This window comes from Mesocricetus auratus, unplaced genomic scaffold (assembly GCF_017639785.1).
Source record: "Mesocricetus auratus isolate SY011 unplaced genomic scaffold, BCM_Maur_2.0 Super-Scaffold_100007, whole genome shotgun sequence".
Classification (NCBI taxonomy): Eukaryota; Metazoa; Chordata; class Mammalia; order Rodentia; family Cricetidae; genus Mesocricetus; species Mesocricetus auratus.
The window spans coordinates 98,584,900-98,605,308 of record NW_024429191.1 but is presented as its reverse complement, the minus strand read 5'-3'; the positions used below and the strand labels follow the sequence as shown (position 1 = coordinate 98,605,308).

Here is a 20,409-nt window from a genome sequence, read left to right as displayed (position 1 = left end):
GCCTTTAAGCACACTCTAAATTTAAGGAAGTGTTCTTGTCGCTAAAGTCTCACAAGCCAATCAGGATCACAAGGCCAACCTGCCAGTTACAAGTCTTGCCAGACACTTCCTGGAGCTATGCGGTATACTTGGTTTTACCGCAGAACAGGCGCCAGTGGATTGATTGCTGTGCTGTGAGTGCAAATGTATGGGATTGTGATGGGAGCATGGATGAACCTGGAAGCCACAGCATGGTGAGCGAGGGGTTGCTGTCCCATTTGGGGAGATGGAATGGGGAGGCATGGGAGATGGTGTGGCAGGCCCTCCCGGAGCCTGGTTGGGAACCTGCCTCCACATTCACTGTTTTGTGAGGTCCCATGTGGTCCTAGCAACTTCCCAGACCCTGGTGCAGCCCTATGAATACTTCATCTGTGGAAAGCATTTAGATCAGGGAGCTTTGTGTAGAAACATCTTTGTAGTCAACACCTGCGACCCCCGGGAAGGGACCCCCGACCCGCGGGGATGAGGTGATGAGGGTCGTTACTAATTTGGTGGGCCTTCACGAGCAGATCCGATCTTAAAAGTAAACTTCAAGAGGTTAAAGGAAACAGGCTCAAGACAACATTCGCTGATCAAGAGCGTTTATTTTTGGGGTGAGCTGGAACTTATAGAGGAAGACCCTCAGGGGGTGGTACAAGCATGTCAATCAAGTCTCAACTCAAATATACACCAAATACGGTAAAGACAAAGCTATAATTTTCCATCAGTCATCAGTAGCATTCCACAAATGCTTGTCAGCGTAAGTCAGGTGCAGGAATTAGGGAGGGGTAGGAAGTATTCAACGGAACACTTTAATCTTTTGTTAACAAAGACATGTAAGGGTTACTTCCCCCTGGCTAGGCGGGTGGGCTGCCCTGTGTAAATTTAACTTTTATGGTTAGCCTTTTCCTTTGTCTCAAGGGCATGTGTGCTCGAAGTCACGTAAGCAGAAGGCCAAGAAATGGTTGACAGACTCCATTTTGTTCAGGGTTCTAGCAGTCCCCAACAAACACCAACATGCTTTTGATGCACATAGAACTGTGTTGCCAAACTTAGCGAGGTCTAGTTTCTCTAGTGTGTTCTAGAGGTTCTGCACTTCACATTTAACATTTAGGTGTAAGATCCATTTGGAGTAAATTTTGTGTATGGTGTAAATAGCATTCCTTTTTTCTTCTTTTTTTTTATATTTATTTATTTTTTGAGACAGGATTTCTCTGTATAGTTTTGGAGCCTGACCTGAAACTTGCTCTGTAGAGCAGGCTAGCCCCAAATTCATAGAGATCTGCCTGCCTCTGCCTTCTTAGTGCTGGGATTAAAGACATGGGACACAAAAGATGCCTGTAAATGGATCACACTCCACTATTAAACTCTGATGTGGAAGAGTAGAATTGTTGATATAAAGGATTTACCAACTCTTAGGGACTAGTGAGTCCCACAAAATAGAACTGAACTAAGGGGTGCTGCCGCTAAAATAACCCAAAGATAAGTAGTATGCTAACTAGGCCTGTTAGAGATTAGGATGCTAAAATACAAATTTGTTCTCCAGGATCATCCAGACATTTGGCTCCATGACAAAGGAGAAATCCCTGATTTAAAAAAATGCTAGGTCCATCCCCATATCATAGAACAGGGATTCTACAAACTGATCAAGGGGGGCATTATTGGGTCATAATATACATTAGGGCATGGTGTGCCATAAAGGTCCTGTTTTCTTTTGGGTGGGGGTGGGATTAAAATAGGGTCTCTCTGAGACTTTGGAGGCTGTCCTCAAACTAGCTCTTGTAGACCACAATGGTCTCGAACTCACAGAGATCCTCCTGCCTGTGCCTCCCCAGTGCTGGGATTAAAGGCATAGGCCTCCACCACCCAGTACAGTTTTCTTCTAGAGAAAGTCATAGTTTTGCCAGATGGGCAAGATGAGACTAGCTGACTACTAATTGAAAATGAACACACGATTGTGTTAAGGGTTCACCTGAGCAAGCAAGACTTTCTATTTAGGTCCATGACACCTTCTCAAACCCAGGAACATGCTTGACAGAGCCAGTAAGAGCCTGGGATCTAGGCCTAGGAGTTTTCCATCAGGCCCTGAGGTATCCAGAATAAAATAGAGCTCCTCCATTAAAACTAGGAAGATGCTTGGGTGAGAATGTAACTGTCTGGAGCAGGGGCTTTTGTGGAAGGGTTGCTTCAGATCCTGAGAACACCCACCACATGGAGCTGCGGTTATCAGTCCCAAGGCCACTGTGAGATATAGTAATGTTCTTGGGATACCCTGTGTTCCCCTTATGCTGCATTGTTTGCATAACCTTCTCTTGAGTTTGTCCCATTGTATTATAATTTCTGCTGACTTCCTAGAAGTCTCCTATTTTCCTCCATTTGTCCATGGAAGTAGCATACAAGAAGCTATTCCTCTTAAGAAGCTTAGTTAGAATAAGACATAGCATAATCAAGACCTTGCTGCCCCAGCTTTTATCTTTTCTTTGTTCTGACTTTCTTAATTTTCTCATCTTCTGGCACCTCCACCTCAGGACCTGTCAGTAAAGTATGATGTGCTGCTTCACGTTACTCCTGTACTATGAAGTATTTATGATAATGTCTTCTCTGCTGAAGTCTTTCCTTTGCCTAACTGGCCTGACTTGCAGTTTCCTGTCACTATTTAAACTCTGCACAGTGTAAGCTGGAGTCTGAACCTAAAAGAAATTAAAGATGACAGCATATGTGTAATGCAAAATCTGTTTTAGGAGCCAGGTGCTGGTGGTGGTGTACCTTTAATCCCAGCACTGGGGAGTCAAAGGCGGGCAGATCGATGTGAGCTCAAGGCCAGCCTGATCTACAGAACTATTTCCAGGAAAACTAGGGCTGTTGCACAGAGAAAACCTGTTTCAAAAAAAAAAAAAAAAAGGAAAGAAAAAAGAAAAATCTGTTTTAGGCTCTGTCCTCTTTGAGCATCAGCCAGAAATGGATGCATGCTATCATTATAGAGATTTTCCTTCTTTTAACCTCTTAAGTCTGTGGAGATATTTCTCATTGGAAAGGCATATTAATTCTAGAAAAGCTGCACTTCCAGCCTTTTAGAAAAAGATTTCTTTTTTTTTTTTTTTTTTTTTTTTTTTTTGGTTTTTCGAGACAGAGTTTCTCTGTATTGTTTTGGAGGCTGTCCTGGAACTCACTCTGTAGACCAGGCTGGCCTCGAACTCACAGAGATCCGCCTGCCTCTGCCTCCCGTGTGCTGGGATTAAAGGCGTGAGCCACCAACGCCCGGCTTAGAAAAAGATTTCTGAGACAAGCTCTCTCATGTTAACACACGTGGCCTTGATCCCAGTCTGTTGCTTTCCAGGGCAATGACCTTGCTGTCCTCTTGATTACCCCTTCTTAAATTAAGTGACTGTATGACCTCAGAGTTTTGAGTCATGTAGTTGACTGTCTATTGCAGTCACAGGAAAAGGATTTGTATGTGGAGCATGATTTCTGCCTTCAGACCATAGTAGAAAGAATAGTTTATTGGGTGAACTGCAAGGGGTAAATAGGATTGTAGCAATGTGATAGTATGAATGTAATTGGCCCTATTTCTCATAGGGAGTGGAACTATTAGAAAGTGTGACTTTGGGGCAGTGTGTTCATGAGGGAGATTGGTCTGTAATTCCCTATCTTGGTTGGGTCTTTGTGTGGTTTGGCTACTAATGTAATTATAGCCTTGTAAAAAGAATTTGGCAGTGATCCTTCTGCTTCTATTGTGTGAAACAATTTGAAGAGTATTGGTATTAGCTCTTCCTTGAATTTTTGGTAGAATTTTGTACTGAAACCATCTGGCCCTGGACTTTTTTGGGTTAGAATAATTTTTATGGATGCTTCTATTTCTTTAGGGGATATAGATCTGTTTAAATTGTTTATCTGTTCTTGATTTAATTTTGGCAAGTGGTATCTATCCAGAATATCATCCGTTTCCTTTAGATTTTCCAATTTAGTGGAGCACAGATTTTCAAAGTATGACCTGATAATTCTTTGGATTTCCCCAGTGTCTGTTGTTATGTCCCCTTTTTCATTTCTGATTTTGTTAATTAACATGTTCTCTCTCTGTCTTTTGGTTAGGTTTGATAAAGGTTTGTCTATCTTGTTGATTTTCTCAAAAAACCAACTCTTTGTTTCACTGATTCTTTATATTGTTTTCTTTGTTTCTACTTTATTGATTTCAGCTCTCAATTTGATTATTTCCTGGCATCTACTCCTAGGTGAGTTTGCTTCTTTTTGTTCTAGAGCTTTCAGGTGTTCTGTTAATTCTCTAGTGTGGCAATTCTTCAGTTTCTTCATGTGGGCACTTATTGCTATGAATTTTCCTCTTAGAACTGCTTTCAAAGTATCCCAAAGATTTGGGTATGTTGTGCCTTCATTTTCATTGAATTCTAGGAAGTCTTTGATTTCTTTCTTTCTTTCTTTACCCAGGGGAGATGCAATTGAGCATTGTTCAATTTCCATGAGTTTGTGAGGTTTCTGCAATTTGTGTTGACGTTGAATTCTAATTTTAAGCCATGGTGGGCAGAAAGGATATAGGGGGTTATTCCAATTTTTTTGTATCTGTTGAGGTTTGCTTTATTTCCAAGTATGTGGTTGATTTTAGAGGAGGTTCCGTGTGGTGCTAAGAAGAAGGTATATTCTTTTTTGTTTGGGTGGAATGTTCTGTACATGTCTGTTAAACCCAATTGGGTGATAACTTCTGTTAGTTCCATTGTTTCTTTGTTAAGTTTCTGTCTGGTGGACCTGTCCAGTGGTGAGAGTGGGGTGTTGAAGTCTCCCACTATAAGTGTGTGGGGTTTAATGTGTGATTTGAGTTGTAGTAATGTTTCTTTTATGAACGTGGGTGCCTTTATATTTGGGGCATATATGTTCAAAATTGAAACTTCTTCCTGATGGATTTTTCCTATGATGAATATGAAATGACCTTCTTCATCTCTTTTGATTAATTTTAGTTTGAAGTCTATTTTGTTAGATATTAGGATAGCTACACCCGCTTGCCTCTTACGTCCATTTGAATGGAAAGTCTTTTCCCAACCCTTAGCCTTGAGGTAGCATCTGTCTTTGAAATTGAGGTGTGTTTCTTGTATGCAGCAGAAGGATGGATTCTGTCTTCATATCCATTCTGTTAGCCTGTGTCTTTTTAATAGGTGAGTTAAGACCATTGATATTCAGGGATATTAATGACCATTGATTGTTGATTCTTGTTTGCTTTGGGTCCATTTTTGGTGGTTGTTTTATGTGTGAGTTTTTTTCCTACTTCTGATTTCTGGTAAACTTAGATTATCTATTGCCTTTGTTATTTTGAGTGTAGTTAACTTCCTTGGGTTTGAGTTTTCCTTCTAGAACTTTCTATAGGGCTGGATTTGTGGATATGCATTGCATAAATCTGGTTTTGTCATGGAATATCTTGTTTTTTCCATCTATAGTGATTGAGAGTTTTGCTGGGAATAGTAGTCAGAGCTGGAATCTGTGATCACTTAGTGTTTGTAGAACATCTATCCAGGACCTTTTGGCTTTCATATTTTCCATGGAGAAGTTGAGTGTAATTCTGATAGGTTTGCCTTTATATGTTACTTGACCTTTTTCCTTTGCTGCTTTTAATATTTGTTCTTTATTCTGTATGTTTGGTTTTGATTATTATGTGGTGAGGGAATTTTTTTTTGGTCCAGTCTATTTGGTGTTCAGTAAGCTTCTTGTAGTTTCATAGGCATCTCCTTCTTCAGGTTGGGAAATTTTTCTTCTATGATTTTGTTGAATATGTTTTCTGCACCATTGAGCTGGCCTTCTTCTATACCTATTATTCTTAGATTTGGTCTTTTCACGGTGTCCCATATTTCCTGGATATTTTGTGTTGATTTGTTGGATTTAAGACTTTCTTTTGTTGATGAATCTATTTCCTCTAGTTTATCTTCAGTGCACGAGAGTGTAGTTTCTGATTTTTTTATTACTTTAATTTTAAATAGCTTGCTTCACATGTCAATCCCAGTTCCCTCTCCTTCTCCAACCACACCCCCCACCATCACCTCCAGCCTCCCACCCTATCCCCACTTCCTTCCATATAGGGGATATCTAGAGTCTGTCATTTCACTCAGGGCAGGGTCCAGGCACTCCCCTAAGAGTCCAGGCTGAGAGAGCATCCCTCTTTGTGTTATGGACACACAAAATCCATTTGTATGCCAGGGATAAACACTGATCTACTGCCCAGGGCCCAATAGGTTGCCCAGGCCTCCTCACTGACTCTCACATTCAGGGGGTCTGTATAAGTCTCATGCTGGCCTCCCAGCTGTCGGTCTAGGGTCCAAGAGCTCCCCCTTGTTCAGATCAGCTGCCTCTGCTGGTTTTGCCAGCCCATTCTTTGCCAATTTGCTCATTGCTCCTCTCTCTCTGTCACTGGGTTCCATGGGTTCAGTTCAGTGATTAACTGTGGGTATTTGCTTCTGCTTCCATCAGTCACTGGATGAAGGTTATAGGATGCCTATAGACATCAGGTTCATTATCAGGAATGGGCATTTAAGGTGGTCTCTCCACTATTGCTTAGCTTGCCAGTTGGTGTCATCCCTTTAGATCACTAGAGGTCTCACTGGTGCCAGATCTGCCTTCTAACCTATGACTCCTTCTTCCCCCTATTCTACCCCCTACTCAACCTTCCTGTTCCCCCAGACCTACTCTCTCTTCCTCTTCTCCCCCTCTCTTCTTCCCAGCTCCCACTCCCCCCCCTTGCCATGTTCCCAATCTGTTCAGAAGATCTTGCCTCATTCCTCTTCTCTGGGATACCATGCATATCTCTCTTAGGTTCTTTCCTGTTTCCAAGACTGTCTGTCAGTGGAAGTGCAGGCTTGCACTATCCTGATCCATGTCTAAAATCCATATATGAGTGAGTACATACCATGTTTGTCTTTTTGTGACTGGGTTACCTCACTCAGGATGGTTTCTTCTAGTGCCATCCATTTACCTGTGAATTTCAAGATTCCATTGTTTTTTTTTTCTGCTGAGTGGTACTCCATTGTGTAAATATACCACATTTTTTTCTATCCACTCTTCAGTTGAGGGGCATCTAGGTTGCTTCCGGGTTCTGGCTATTACAAATAATGCTGCTATGAACATAGTGGAGCAGATGTCCTTGTTGTATGAATTTGCATCTTTTGGATATATGCCTGAGAGTGGAATTGCTGGGTCTTGTGGTAGATTGATTCCCATTTTCCTGAGGAATCTCCATACTTATTTCCAAAGTGGGTGTACGAGTTGGCACTCCCACCAGCAGTGGAGGAGTGTTCCCCTCTCTACATATCCTCTCCAGCATAAATTGTCTTCGGTGTTATTGATTTTAGCCATTCTGACAGGAGTAAGATGGTATCTCAAAGTTATTTTGATTTGCATTTCCCTGATGGCTAAGGATGTTGAGCACTTTCTTAAGTGTCTCTTGGCCATTTTAGCCTCCTCTATTGAGAATTCTCTATTTAGTTCTGTACTCCACCTTTTAATTCCTATAACCCTTAATGAAATAGAAGCAGTCATCAAAAGTCTCCCAACCAAAAAAAGCCCAGGCCCAGATGGCTTCAGTGCAGAATTCTACCAGAAATTCAAAGAAGAGCTAATTCCAATACTCCTCAAAGTATTCCACACAATAGAAGTGGGAGGCTCGCTGCCAAACTCTTTTTACGAGGCTACAATTACCTTGGTACCCAAGCCACACAAAGACACAACTAAGAAAGAGAACTAGAGACCAATTACCCTCATGAACATTGATGAAAAAATACTCAATAAAATAATAGCAAATCGGATTCAAGAACACATCAGAAAAATCATCCACCATGATCAAGTAGGCTTCATCCCAGGAATGTAGGGATGGTTCAACATTAGAAAATCTATCAATGTAATCCACCACATAAACAAACTGTGAAAGAAAAACCGCATGATCATCTCACTAGATACTGAAAAAGCCTTTGACAAAATCCAGCACCCCTTCATGATAAAGGTCCTTGAGAGATCAGGGATAACAGGAACATATCTGAACATAATAAAAGCAATATACAGTAAACCAACAGCAAACATCAAACTAAATGGAGAGAAACTCAATGCAATTCCTCTAAAATCAGGAACAAGACAAGGCTGTCCACTCTCTCCATATCTCTTCAATATTGTACTTGAAGTTCTAGCTAGAGCAATAAGACAACAAAAGGAGATCAAGGGGATACAAATAGGAAAAGAAGAAGTCAAGCTTTCACTATTTGCAGATGATATGATAGTTTACATAAGTGACCCAAAAAACTCCGCAAGGCAACTCCTAGAGCTGATAAACACCTTCAGCAAAGTGGCAGGATACAAGGTTAACTAAAAAAAAACTCAGTGGCCCTATTATATACAGATGATAAAGTGGCTGAGAAAAAAATCAGAGAAACATCACCCTTTACAATAGCCATAAACAGCATCAAATATCCGGGGATAATGTTAACCAAAGAAGTGAAAGACCTGTATGTCAATAACTTTGAGTCTTAGCCGGGCGTTGGTGGTGCACGCCTTTAATCCCAGCACTCGGGAGGCAGAGGCAGGCGGATCTCTGTGAGTTCGAGACCAGCCTGGACTACCAAGCGAGGTCCAGGACGGCCTCTAAAGCCACAGAGAAACCCTGTCTCAAAAAACCAAAAAAAAAAAAAAAATCCCAGCACAATTCTTCACAGATCTTGAAAGAACAATGATCAACTTTATATGGAAAAACAAAAGGACCAGGATAGCCAAAACAACCCTATACAATAAAGGAACTTCAGGAGGCATCACCATACCTGACTTCAAGCTCTATTATAGAGCTATAGTCCTGAAAACAGCTTGGTATTGGCACAAAAATAGACAGGTAGACCAATGGAACCAAATTGAAAACCCTGATTTTAACCCACACACCTATGAACACTTGATTTTTGACAAAGAAGCTAAAACTATTCAATGGAAAAAAGAAAGCATCTTCAACAAATGGTGCTGGCATAACTGGGTATTGGCATGCAGAAGACTGTAGATAGATCCATGTCTATCGCCTTGCACAAAACTTAAGTCCAAATGGATCAAAGACCTTAACATAAATCCAGCCACACTGAACCTCTTAGAAGAGAAAGTGGGTGGTACCCTTGAACGAATTGGTACAGGAGACAGCTTCCTGAACATAACACCAGTAGCACAGACACTGAGATCGACAATTAACAAATGGGACGTCCTGAAACAAGATCAACTCAAGAAAATCAGTAGCCCTACTATATACAGACGATAAAAGGGCTAAAAGAGAAATCAGAGAAACATCACCCTTTACAATTGCCACAAACAACATAAAATACCTTGGGGTAACGCTAACCAAACAAGTGAAAGACCTGTATCGTAAGAACTTTGAATCTTTAAAGAAAGAAATTAAAGAAGCCCTCAGAAAATGGAAAGATCTCCCATGCTCTTGGATAGGTAGGATCAATGTAGTAAAAATGGCAATCCTGCCAAAAGCAATCTATAGATTCAATGCAATCCCCATTAAAATCCCAGCACAATTCTTCACAGACCTTGAAAGAACAATAATCAATTTTGTATGGAAAAACAAAAGACCCAGGATAGCCAAAACAAACCTGTTCAACAAGGCAACGTCCGGAGGCATCACCATCCCTGACCTCAAGCTCTATTATAGAGCTATAGTCCTGAAAACAGCTTGGTATTGGCACAAAAATAGACAGGTAGACCAATGGAATCGAATTGAAAATCCGGGTATTAACCCACACACGTACGAACATCTGATCTTTGACAAAGAAGCTAAAAATATACAATGGAATAAAGAAAGCATCTTCAACAAATGGTGCTGGCATAATTGGAGACTGGCATGTAGAAGAATGTGGATCGATCCATGTTTATCGCCATGCACAAAACTTAAGTCCAAATGGATCAAAGACCTCAACATAAATCCAGCCACCCTGAACCTCTCAGAAGAGAAAGTGGGTGGTACCCTTGAACGAATTGGTACAGGAGACAGCTTCCTGAACATAACACCAGTAGCACAGACAGTGAGATCAACAATTAATAAATGGGACCTACTGAAACTGAGAAGCTTCTGTAAGGCAAAGGACACAGTCAGCAAGACAAAAAGGCAGCCCACAGAATGGGAAAAAATATTCACTAATCCCACATCTGACAGAGGGTTGATCTCCAAAATTTACAAAGAACTCAAGAAGCAAGTCTCCAAAACACCAAAGGACCCTATTAAAAAGTGGGCTGCAGAACTAAATAGAGAGTTTTCAATAGAGGAGTCTAAAATGGCTGAGAGGCACTTGCGAAAGTGCTCAACATCCTTAGCCATCCGGGAAATGCAAATCAAAACAATTCTGAGATACCATCTCACTCCTGTCAGAATGGCTAAAATCAAAAACACCAATGACAATTTATGCTGGAGAGGATGTGGTGAAAGGGGGACACTCCTCCATTGCTGGTGGGAGTGCCAACTGGTTCAACCACTTTGGAAATCAGTATGGAGATTCCTCAGAAAAATGGGAATAAACCTACCACAAGACCCAGCAACTCCACTCTTAGGCATATATCCAAAAGATGCCCATTCATACAACAAAGATGTCTGTTCCACTATGTTCATAGCAGCATTATTTGTAATAGCCAGAACTTGGAAGCAACCTAGATGTCCCTCACCCGAAGAGTGGATAGAGAAAATGTGGTACCTCTACACAATGGAGTACTATTCAGCAGAAAAAAATAATGGAATCATGAGATTCGCAGGCAAATGGATGACACTAGAAGAAACCATCCTGAGTGAGGTAACCCAGTCACAAAAAGAGAAACATGGCATGTACTCTCTCATATATGGATTTTAGACATAGATCTGGGGAGTGCCAGCCTACAATCCTATGGCCAGAGAGCCTGGGAAACAGAAACTTCATTTAGTGGCTGATCGAAGAAGAGGCAGATTCCCTTGGTTAAGTACTGAGCTGAACTCAAGAAAGCCAGTAGCAGAGAGGGAGGACTGATGATCAAAGGGATTAAGACTGGGCTGGTTTAACCCCCAGAAACAGCTGACCAGACAAAGGTTAACTCTTGAATCCCAGACATCAGCCTGGGAATCCAACATGGGACTGATCAAGACCCCCTGAATCTGGGTGTCAGTGAGGAGGCCTAGGGAATCTATTGAGCCTTGGGCAGCAGATCAGCACCCATCCCAAGTATACACACGGACTTTGGACTCCCATAGAACAATGTGAGGTGCACTCTCACCCTGAACTCTTGGGGAAGGGTCTAGGCCCTGCCCTATATGAAATGACAGACTATGCACACCCCCATGGAGGGCCTCACCCTCCCTGGGGAAATGAGGGGATAACGGGGGGGGGGGAGTTGGGGGGAGGGCACTGGAGGAGGGGAGGGAATGGGAGAGGGACCTGGAACTGACTTGTGAAGCAACCTCGTTTCTTATCTAAATTTAAACTGGAAAATAAAATAAAAAAATAAAAATAAAAGCTTCTGTAAGGCAAAGGACACAGTCAACAAGACAAAAAGGCAGTCCACAGAATGGGAAAAGATATTCACAAACCCCACATCTGACAGAGGACTGATCTCCAAAATTTACAAAGAACTAAAGAAGCAAGTCTCCTGATTATTTTTTCAGCCTTTCGATTTCCAGCATTACCTCAGTTTGTGATTTTTCTATTGTCTCCATTTCGGTTTTCAGGTCTTGAACTGTTTGAATTGTTTCCTTCATCTGTTTGATTGTTTTTTCTTGGCTTTCCTTGCTTTCTTTAAGAGATTTGTTGCATTTTTTGGTTTGTGTTTTCATCCATTTCTTTAAGGGATTTTCTCATATCCTCTTTGAGGGCCTCTATCACTTTCAGGAGGTTGTTTTGAAGGTCATTCTTTTCTGTTTCATCTGTGTTGGTATGTTCAGGTCTTGCTGGTGTACAGTTTCTAAGACTCCAGTGGTGTCATACTGGTTCTTCTGTTGTTGGCTGTGTTTTTATATTGCCTTCTTCCCATCCCTTCTTTCAGTGGGAGCACATGGGGTCTCTTCCTCTCCTGGTGGGTTTGTGTTCAAGCAGGTCCAATACTCTAATGGGTGCAGATGGGTCTGAGACACTCTCAAGCACAGTGCTGAGACTCAAGCTCAGGAAGGGCACAGGAGGGGACTGAAGACTCAAACACAGGGTAGGAGCCAGAGGGGGCTGAAGATTCAAGCCCAGGGCAGGGGCTCAAGCACAGGGCAGGGACTGGAGGGCACTGAAGACTGAGGTGTGGCCACATTCAGGGTGGCTCCTTCTGGATGGGGCGGGTCCTCTCTAGGCCTAAATTATTCTTCTATGTTAGTTTCTGTGTGGGCATCAATGGGACTAGGTTTGCCTCAAACCACAAGAGGAAATGAGTGAAGAAACAGCAAGAGATTACCCCATTTATGGAGAGAACTCTAGACCATGGGACCTTTCTGTTTGGAAGAAATTTCGATGGCTGGAGGGCCAGAAGCAGAACAGTTTAGGGTCTTTTGATTTAATTTTGTTGGAGTTTGAAGTCTGTTTATTTAATTTCTAAACATATAGAATGATGGGTAGCTGGGTAACATTGGTCAAGATCTCAGTTTACCTGACTGAGTTTCCATTGTTCTTTTGAAGAAAAGTTGATTTTGTTTTCCTGCTTTTTTTATTGGCTTTTTCTCTCCGTCTCCTTTACTCTTTCCCAAATATCATACACCTTCTCATTTGCTGTAGATTTGTTGTAAGTATAGAATTCACAGTGTCAACGTGTCTTATATATTTTTTGTATCTCTCTTAAGTATTCTATCTGTTTCCAATTTGCATATAGCTTTAGAATCAGATATCCTGTTATAAGGTGTTGGGAATTTTCTTTGGATTGTATTCAGTTCATGTTGCAAATTTACCTTATATGGTATTTTAATATTGATGCATCAAGTTTCCAATAATTATTTCCTTCTTTACTTATGTAGGTTCTTTTATTATTGTTGTTTTTTATCTGAAAGACTTTCAGTGTTTCACCTAAAAAGGACTGTTGGGCTTGGCTGGTGAATCAGTGCATAATTTTCTTTGAGATGACCTGAGTTCAGATCCCAAAACTCACATTTGGAGGCTCATGACTACCTGACTCCCTCATCTCTATATCACATGGAAATCTTCTCGCACACACAAACTGTATACACAAAAATTGGCATAAACTTGTTTGGAAATTCTTGTTACTTATAAAGCAGTGAGAGCAAAACCAGTCACTTTGGGTGCATGATACAAATCATACACTGTTTCTTTTAAAATTTATATAAAAAAGTTAGTTTTCAGTTTACATACCAACCCCAGTTCCCCTCACTCCCCATAACCTGCTCCTTACTCTCTCCCTTCCCATCCCCAATCCCCTCCTGAGAGGGGATAAGGACTTCTGTCTGGAGTCAACAAAGTCTGGCATACCAAGTTGAGGAAGGACTAAGCTACTCCATCATGTATCAAGACTGAGCAAGTTATCCCATCATAGGAAGTGGGCTCCAAAAAGCCAGTTCATGCTCCAGGGATGGGTCCTTGTTTCACTAAGAGGAGTCCCCTAACAGATCAAGTCACATAACTGTCACCCACATTCAGAGGGTCAAGTTTGGTGCCATGAAGGTTACCCAGCTGTCAGTACATAGTCTGTGAGCTCCCACTTGTGACAGTAGTAGGAGGTATGACTTTATTGGACTGGTCTTTTCCTTGTTAGAAGAAGTATGTCACTGTGGGGTCAGGTGTTGAGGTTTCTTATACTCAGGATGTGGCCCAGTGTGTCAGTCAACTTCCTGTTGACTCTGAGTCAAGATGTAAGGACTTAAACCTTTAGTACCACATTAGCTAAATGCTGCCATGCCCCCTGCCATGATGATGATTAACTGTACCTCTGAAATTTTAATGGAGACACCAAAATTAAATGTTTTTTTTCTAAGAGTTGTCATGGTTTGTGGTGTCTTCACAGCAATAATAACATAACAAAGTCAGAAGATGGTTCCAGTGATTGGGGTATTGCTGTGATAGGCTGGCCCAATCATACAACTAACTTCTCTGATGTGTTCTCAGTAGTACTGATCTGATTTATTACCTCCCCCTTTATGTCTATTCATTGGGATATCTTTTTCAAGGCTATATGCTATTTAAAGGGCCAAGTAATGATGCATGTGAACCTCCTATTCAGTTTCCTTTTAAAGTGACTGGATAAATACATTACAATGTCCATGTCATGTAATAAGTGTGGGAAGCACCAGAATTATATGAATATATTGTCAAAGAAGTATATATATACAATTTGAGTATCACACATCCTGATTTACATGTGTATGGGATATTTTAGAACACAGTGACTTATGATGATGTACACATCAACTTCACTCAGGAAGAGTGGGTTTTGCTAAATCCTTCCCAGAAAAGTCTCTACAAAGATGTGATGCTGGATACCTACAGGAACCTCTTTGCCATAGGTAAGGCAGAATTTTCCTTCATGATTTAAAATAAGAGGACAACCATTTCTTGGTTATTGATATCCTTCTGTAATTTTGATTGAGAAAAGGGAAATTAGGTGAATAAGACATAGTTCTAATGTTCATTAAAGATATTAACTTAAATTTGATTCAATTTCCATTCATATATCACGTATTTGCTGGTATTTTATTTTAGGCTACAGGTGGGAAGACCATAATATTGAAGAACATTGTCAAAGTTCTAGAAGACATAGAAGGTAATTTTCATGTACAATTTATCCAAATTTGCATCTGCAGAAATTTTAATGTGTCCTGGAAGATTTAAAGAAAAGCAACAGTGTGAATAAGCACAGCTTAAAGTGTATTGTGATTCTTAATTTCTCACATGCCTGTGAAAAAGAAGATAAGGAAACAATTCTCTAACAGATACCACCATTTGAATTATAGCCCAATGAGTGTTATGCTATATAAATGCCAATCTGATTAGTTTTATGCCACTCAGATATTTTAAACAGTATACATGTTGGGTAGATGATAAGTATATGTCCAAGTCCTTCTTAAAAAAGAGTATATAGTAAAGCTGATGTTACTCATATGTTTGTGACTTTGCTATAGAAAGGGTCAGTTTATGAGATACAAGAAGATTGTTGTGGAGAAACCTTAATCCCTATACCACATGTCTGTGTGTGAGGAAAAGAAATTCAAACTGTGTGAATCCAATGTGGTTTTTTGTTGTTGTTGTTGTTGTTGTTATCCTTTTATTTGTTATCCTTCCTTTATTAAGAATAGCATGTAGAACTGGGCAGTGGTGGTGCATACTTTTTTAATTTCAGCACACAGTAGGCAGAGGCAGGTGGATGTCTGTGAGTTGGAGGCCAGCCTTGTCTAAAGAGTGAGTTCCAAGACAGGATCCAAAGCTACACAGCCAAACCTGTCTCAAAAAACAAAGAAAAAAGAATGTTATATGTCACTATAAATACAAGCCATGTGAGCATAGAATATGGAAATAAGCAATATCCCTCCCCCCTCTCTCTGTCTCTCTCTCTTGGGACAATTAGAAGACATGAATGATATTTAGTAGTCCCCACTTTGAGGAGATTTATTGAACTCATGTAAGTTTAAAATTAATGGGTTTTCCAACTTCTTTGGAAAAATACCAACAAATTCACACTGCTGAAAAGTCCTATGAGTACTGGAATTTGTGAATACTTCCATTTATCCTAGTACATTCTGCCAATGTAGTATGACTCACACTATAGGAATACTCATGAATTCAATAAGTATGTCAAAGCTCTGAGGTCCTCCAGTTCTCTTCAAATATGTGAGAAATATCACATAAAAAGGATGCCATAATTGTGGGCCATGAAATAAATGCTCTTACTATCATAGGTTTCTTCAAAGCCACAAAACAACCCCTCATGAAGGGAAGCATCATGAATATAAAACTTAAGATCTGATTTCTCTTTACATTTAAACCAAATTATAAAATTAATTTACACAGATACTACATATCATTACTATAATACATGTGGTAAAACTTTTACAAGTGTCAATTATTGTTGCAGGAATGAAAGAAGCCATACAGGAGAGAAACCCTGTGAATATACTCAATGTCTTAAAACCTTTATGTGTTGCAGACATCTTCAATGGCATGAAAAAATTCATAATGGAGAGAAACCATATGAAAATCTTCAATATGATGAAGTCTTTGCATGTCACAGTTGTCTCCGACTCCATAAAAGAACACATACTGGAGAGAAACCCTATGAATGTAATCAATGTGGTAAAGCATTTTCACAACACTGTAAACTCCAAATACATAAAAGAACACATACTGGAGAGAAACCCTATGAATGTAATCAATGTGGTAAAGCATTTTCACGACACTGTAAACTCCAAATACATAAAAGAACACATACTGGAGAGAAACCCTATGTATGCAATCAATGTGGTAAAGCCTTTGCACATAACTGTCATCTTCAAGTACATAAAAGAACACATACTGGAGAGAAACCCTATGTATGCAATCAATGTGGTAAAACATTTTCACAGCATAGTAATTTAAGAGCACATCAAAGAACACATACTGGAGAGAGACCCTATGAGTGTAATCACTGTGATAAAGCTTTTTCAAGTCATGGTGAACTTAAAAGACATATAAGAACACATACTGGAGAGAAACCTTATGAATGTAATCAATGTGGTAGAGCATTTTCACAACACTGTAAACTCCAAATACATAAAAGAACACATACTGGAGAGAAACCCTATGTGTGTAATCAGTGTGGTAATGCCTTTTCACATGCTAGTAGTCTCCAAACACATAAAAGAACTCATACTGGAGAGAGACCCTATGAATGTAATCAATGTGGTAAAGCTTTTTCACAACAAGGCAGTCTTTTAAAGCATAAAAGAATGCATTCTGGAAAGAGATCCTATTAATGTAATCAATGTGGTAAAGCCTTTGCACATACCAGTACCCTCTTAAATCATAACACATTCATACTTGAGAGAGACCCTTTGAATGTAACCAATGTTGTAAAGCCTTTGTATGTATTGTCAGTCTTTAAAACCATGAAAAAAAATCATACTGCAGAGAAACCCTATAAATGTAAGAATTGTGGTAAAGTTGTGCACTTTGCATACCACAATAATCTTTTTTTTTTAGATTTTTATTTTTTTTATTTAAACAATATTCTGCCTACATGCCAAAAGAGGGCACCATATCTCATTATAGATGGCTGTAAGCTACCACATGGTTGCTAGGAATTGAACTCAGTATCTCTGGAAGAGCAACTGGAACTCTTAACCTCTGAGCTGTCTCTCCAGTTGGCATATCACAATAATCTTTGAGGGCATGAGAAAGTTCATACTGAAGGGAATCTTACTATAAAGGATTTGGTGACACCTTTAGCAAACATACATTTAGTTACACAAAATTCTGGATCAACAATCTGTTCAAGCATTATGATGTCTCTATTTTGTTTGCACCTGCAAACTCATATGGACAAAAGTCCTATGAATTCATTAATAAGGTAACCCTTTTTGATTTTACTGTTTTCTTTAATTGCTTAAAAAACCTCATTCAGATCGATTGATTTTTCTAAATCCAATCCTACATGCTTACTTTCTGTTACATGATCCAATTCATGATGAAGGAAAACTGTTAAGACTTAAAATGCCTCAACACCTGGGTTACAGGAATGAATGCTTACAATAGAAAATATTCAAGTGTGGAAATCTGTTTGGCTAGAGATTTGATTGAATTTTAATTATGTGATGTCAGTGTATGGGTTTGTGACTGCTCATGCTTCCCAAGAAGGTTAGACCCTTGAGTATTCCTGTAGCAGGAACTACAGAAAGTTCTCAAAAACCTCACCTAGGTCCTGGCAATGAACTTGTCATAATTTTGCTTACCCATGTCTCTAACTCTGTACATATTTTAAATCCTTTTTGTATCATCTTGATAATAGATAATAGAGAAGAACTTATGGAAGAGAAAACCCAATTCATGTAAACAATTTGGTAAAGACTTCATACTTGTCTTTAATTTCAATAAAAAATAGTTTTCTATGAAGGCTGGTCTCTGTGTCATCAATCCCGACATCCTATGTATGCAATCAATGTGGTAAAGCCTTTGCACATAACTGTCATCTTCAAGTACATAAAAGAACACATACTGGAGAGAAACCCTACAACTGCAATCAATGTGGTAAAACATTTTCACAGCACAGTAATTTAAGAGTACATCAAAGAACACATACTGGAGAGAGACCCTGTGAGTGTAATCATTGTGATAAAGCTTTTTCAAGTCATGGTGAGCTTAAAAGACATATAAGAACACATACTGGAGAGAAACCCTATGAATGTAATCAATGTGGTAAAGCATTTTCACAACGCTGAGTGTAGCTCAAATGGAGAAATGATGAGGGACTTACAGGACTTTTTCAACCTTTTGTTTTAATTCAAGGATTGGCTGGAGTTGTTCTGTTAAAGAAGTTTCATTTCAACAAACTAATCATAACCTAGGCAAGAGGAGAGATATGTATGCATGGTCTGTGTGTATAGGTGTGGCCATGCCAGTATGTATGAAATGTGAAGTGTAAATGCATGAATGTTGATAAAAGCAACTGTTCTAATTGCCTTGGATATGATTAAAGGGATACTTAAATCCCTTCAAAAATAGTTAAAAGATACCTAAATCGCTTTAGATATAGCCAAAAGGAACATCCAGTCAGTCGGTTAATGTCTTAACAGAAAAGTTAAAAGATTTAAGCCTTCAGAGCCAGTCGATTAAAAAAAAGTCTTCTCAGGGAACTGCCCTGCCACTTTGACAGGCCCCACTCCCAAAGGTGTCTGTGTAGATGCAAATTAGGCCTTGTCAGCTAGTGAGAGCTACTGGTTAGATTAAAAAAGACTACTCACAGACTTCAAATAATTTTCAAAAATTATTTGGGACTAGTATAGTTTACAATCCTTAATGAGTCTCAAAAGGTTTTTTTTAAATACTTAATGGTTGTGTCCCTTTTAAAGGACATCCACTAATAATTTAGATAGTGACCCCCAATTCACCTAGATCGTTAACTAAGGAGGGTAGACAAATCCTTCTACTATTATGGTCCAACATCAACAGTTCAAACAAAATTTGAAAAATAAAAAAGGGGGAGTAGTGTCCCCAGTCCCCACATGATTCATTGAATAATCCACTCCTCATTTTTAAAATGTGAATGCCAGTGAGCAATCTGCTTCAGACAGATTCTGGCATGATGGAACTTGAGCAACTTTTGCTCAGGTCAAATGGAGACATCCATACACTAGACAGTGAGGAAGACCCTAATTTGGGGTCAAGGGCATGTTTGTGTTTTCTTGCAGGAAAAGAATAAAACTTCCATAGCTGTCAGAACATTTGGTGAGATACATGGCGCAGAGAAAAACTGGACCTGAAACCATGGGAGCCTGCCCAAGCCAGTTCGAGATCTCCTAAATCAGTGTTCCTGACCCTTGATGTCATCAAATCCACAACCCAAGAAAGAAATAAAACAGTCAAGATCTCCAGTTTCTCAATAGGCCTGCTACATCAACCTCCTGGACCCGTGAGTTTTATCCTGAAGCCAACAAAGAACTGAAAGATCAGCAGTTTGCCCTTGACACACCTTAAAACAACGAAATTCATCTTGCCAGTTTTTCCTTTTGGGGGAAAAAATGACCCATTTAAAACATTTGGACACTGGTATAGACCATGATGAGTGGCAAAAGCCCCTTTTCAGTATTTAAACAGGATACAGCCACATGAAATGTCAGCCTTGGCGGTTCCTGTTTCTGGAATTGCGTCTATGCCAGTGTTTTTCTGGAGAAATGCAACTTGTCCTAATACGACAAAAAGGAGACTTTGGCTCAACCCGCATATTCAGATGAGGCTACTGACATTAAATCAACAAACTACATCATTACAGGAAAAAATTGATACTCTATGGATAGTACAAGCCTCTTGTTCATATTTTATCATACTATGCATGTGTAACATCAATGAGTATTCCTAATGTATCTGTACAAGTGTGCCTTCTAAATGCTTTCTTAAGTGGATCTTAAAATGATTGTAAACTTTATCACTGTTTTGACCATCAAATTGTAACTGTAAATCACCCTTGTAACAGAGAAAGGCTGGTGGTAAAATGCTATGGCACAGATCGGGGGATGGGTAGGCGACAGAGAGGCACTATGTCAATGGGGGTCCTGGGAATGGTGACAGTGGCAGTAGGCATTCTGGCTTCATGCTGAGTTCAAACGTATCTTGTTCCTTAGACAACAGGTACGTCACCAAGTGTTACTCAGCTTAGCTCATGGAAATCCCGGTAGCCATAAAGTCTGGTTACAGATGATTCTAAGATGAGGTTCTCTGAGGACGGACAACCTGTGGGGTAGAGACCTCC

General features: G+C 39.9%; 1 protein-coding gene across 1 annotated transcript; it reads left to right on the top strand.

Moving 5' to 3' along the window:
• The first annotated feature begins 105 nt into the window (after positions 1–105).
• On the top strand, positions 106–18,056 carry LOC106021116 (zinc finger protein 120-like). Its single transcript, XM_040750236.1, has 4 exons — positions 106–233; positions 14,353–14,479; positions 14,676–14,736; positions 16,045–18,056. The coding sequence occupies exons 1-4, from the start codon at positions 207–209 to the stop codon at positions 16,919–16,921; spliced, it is 1,092 nt and encodes a 363-aa protein (XP_040606170.1). The 5' UTR covers positions 106–206; the 3' UTR covers positions 16,922–18,056.
• The last annotated feature ends 2,353 nt before the right edge of the window (positions 18,057–20,409 follow it).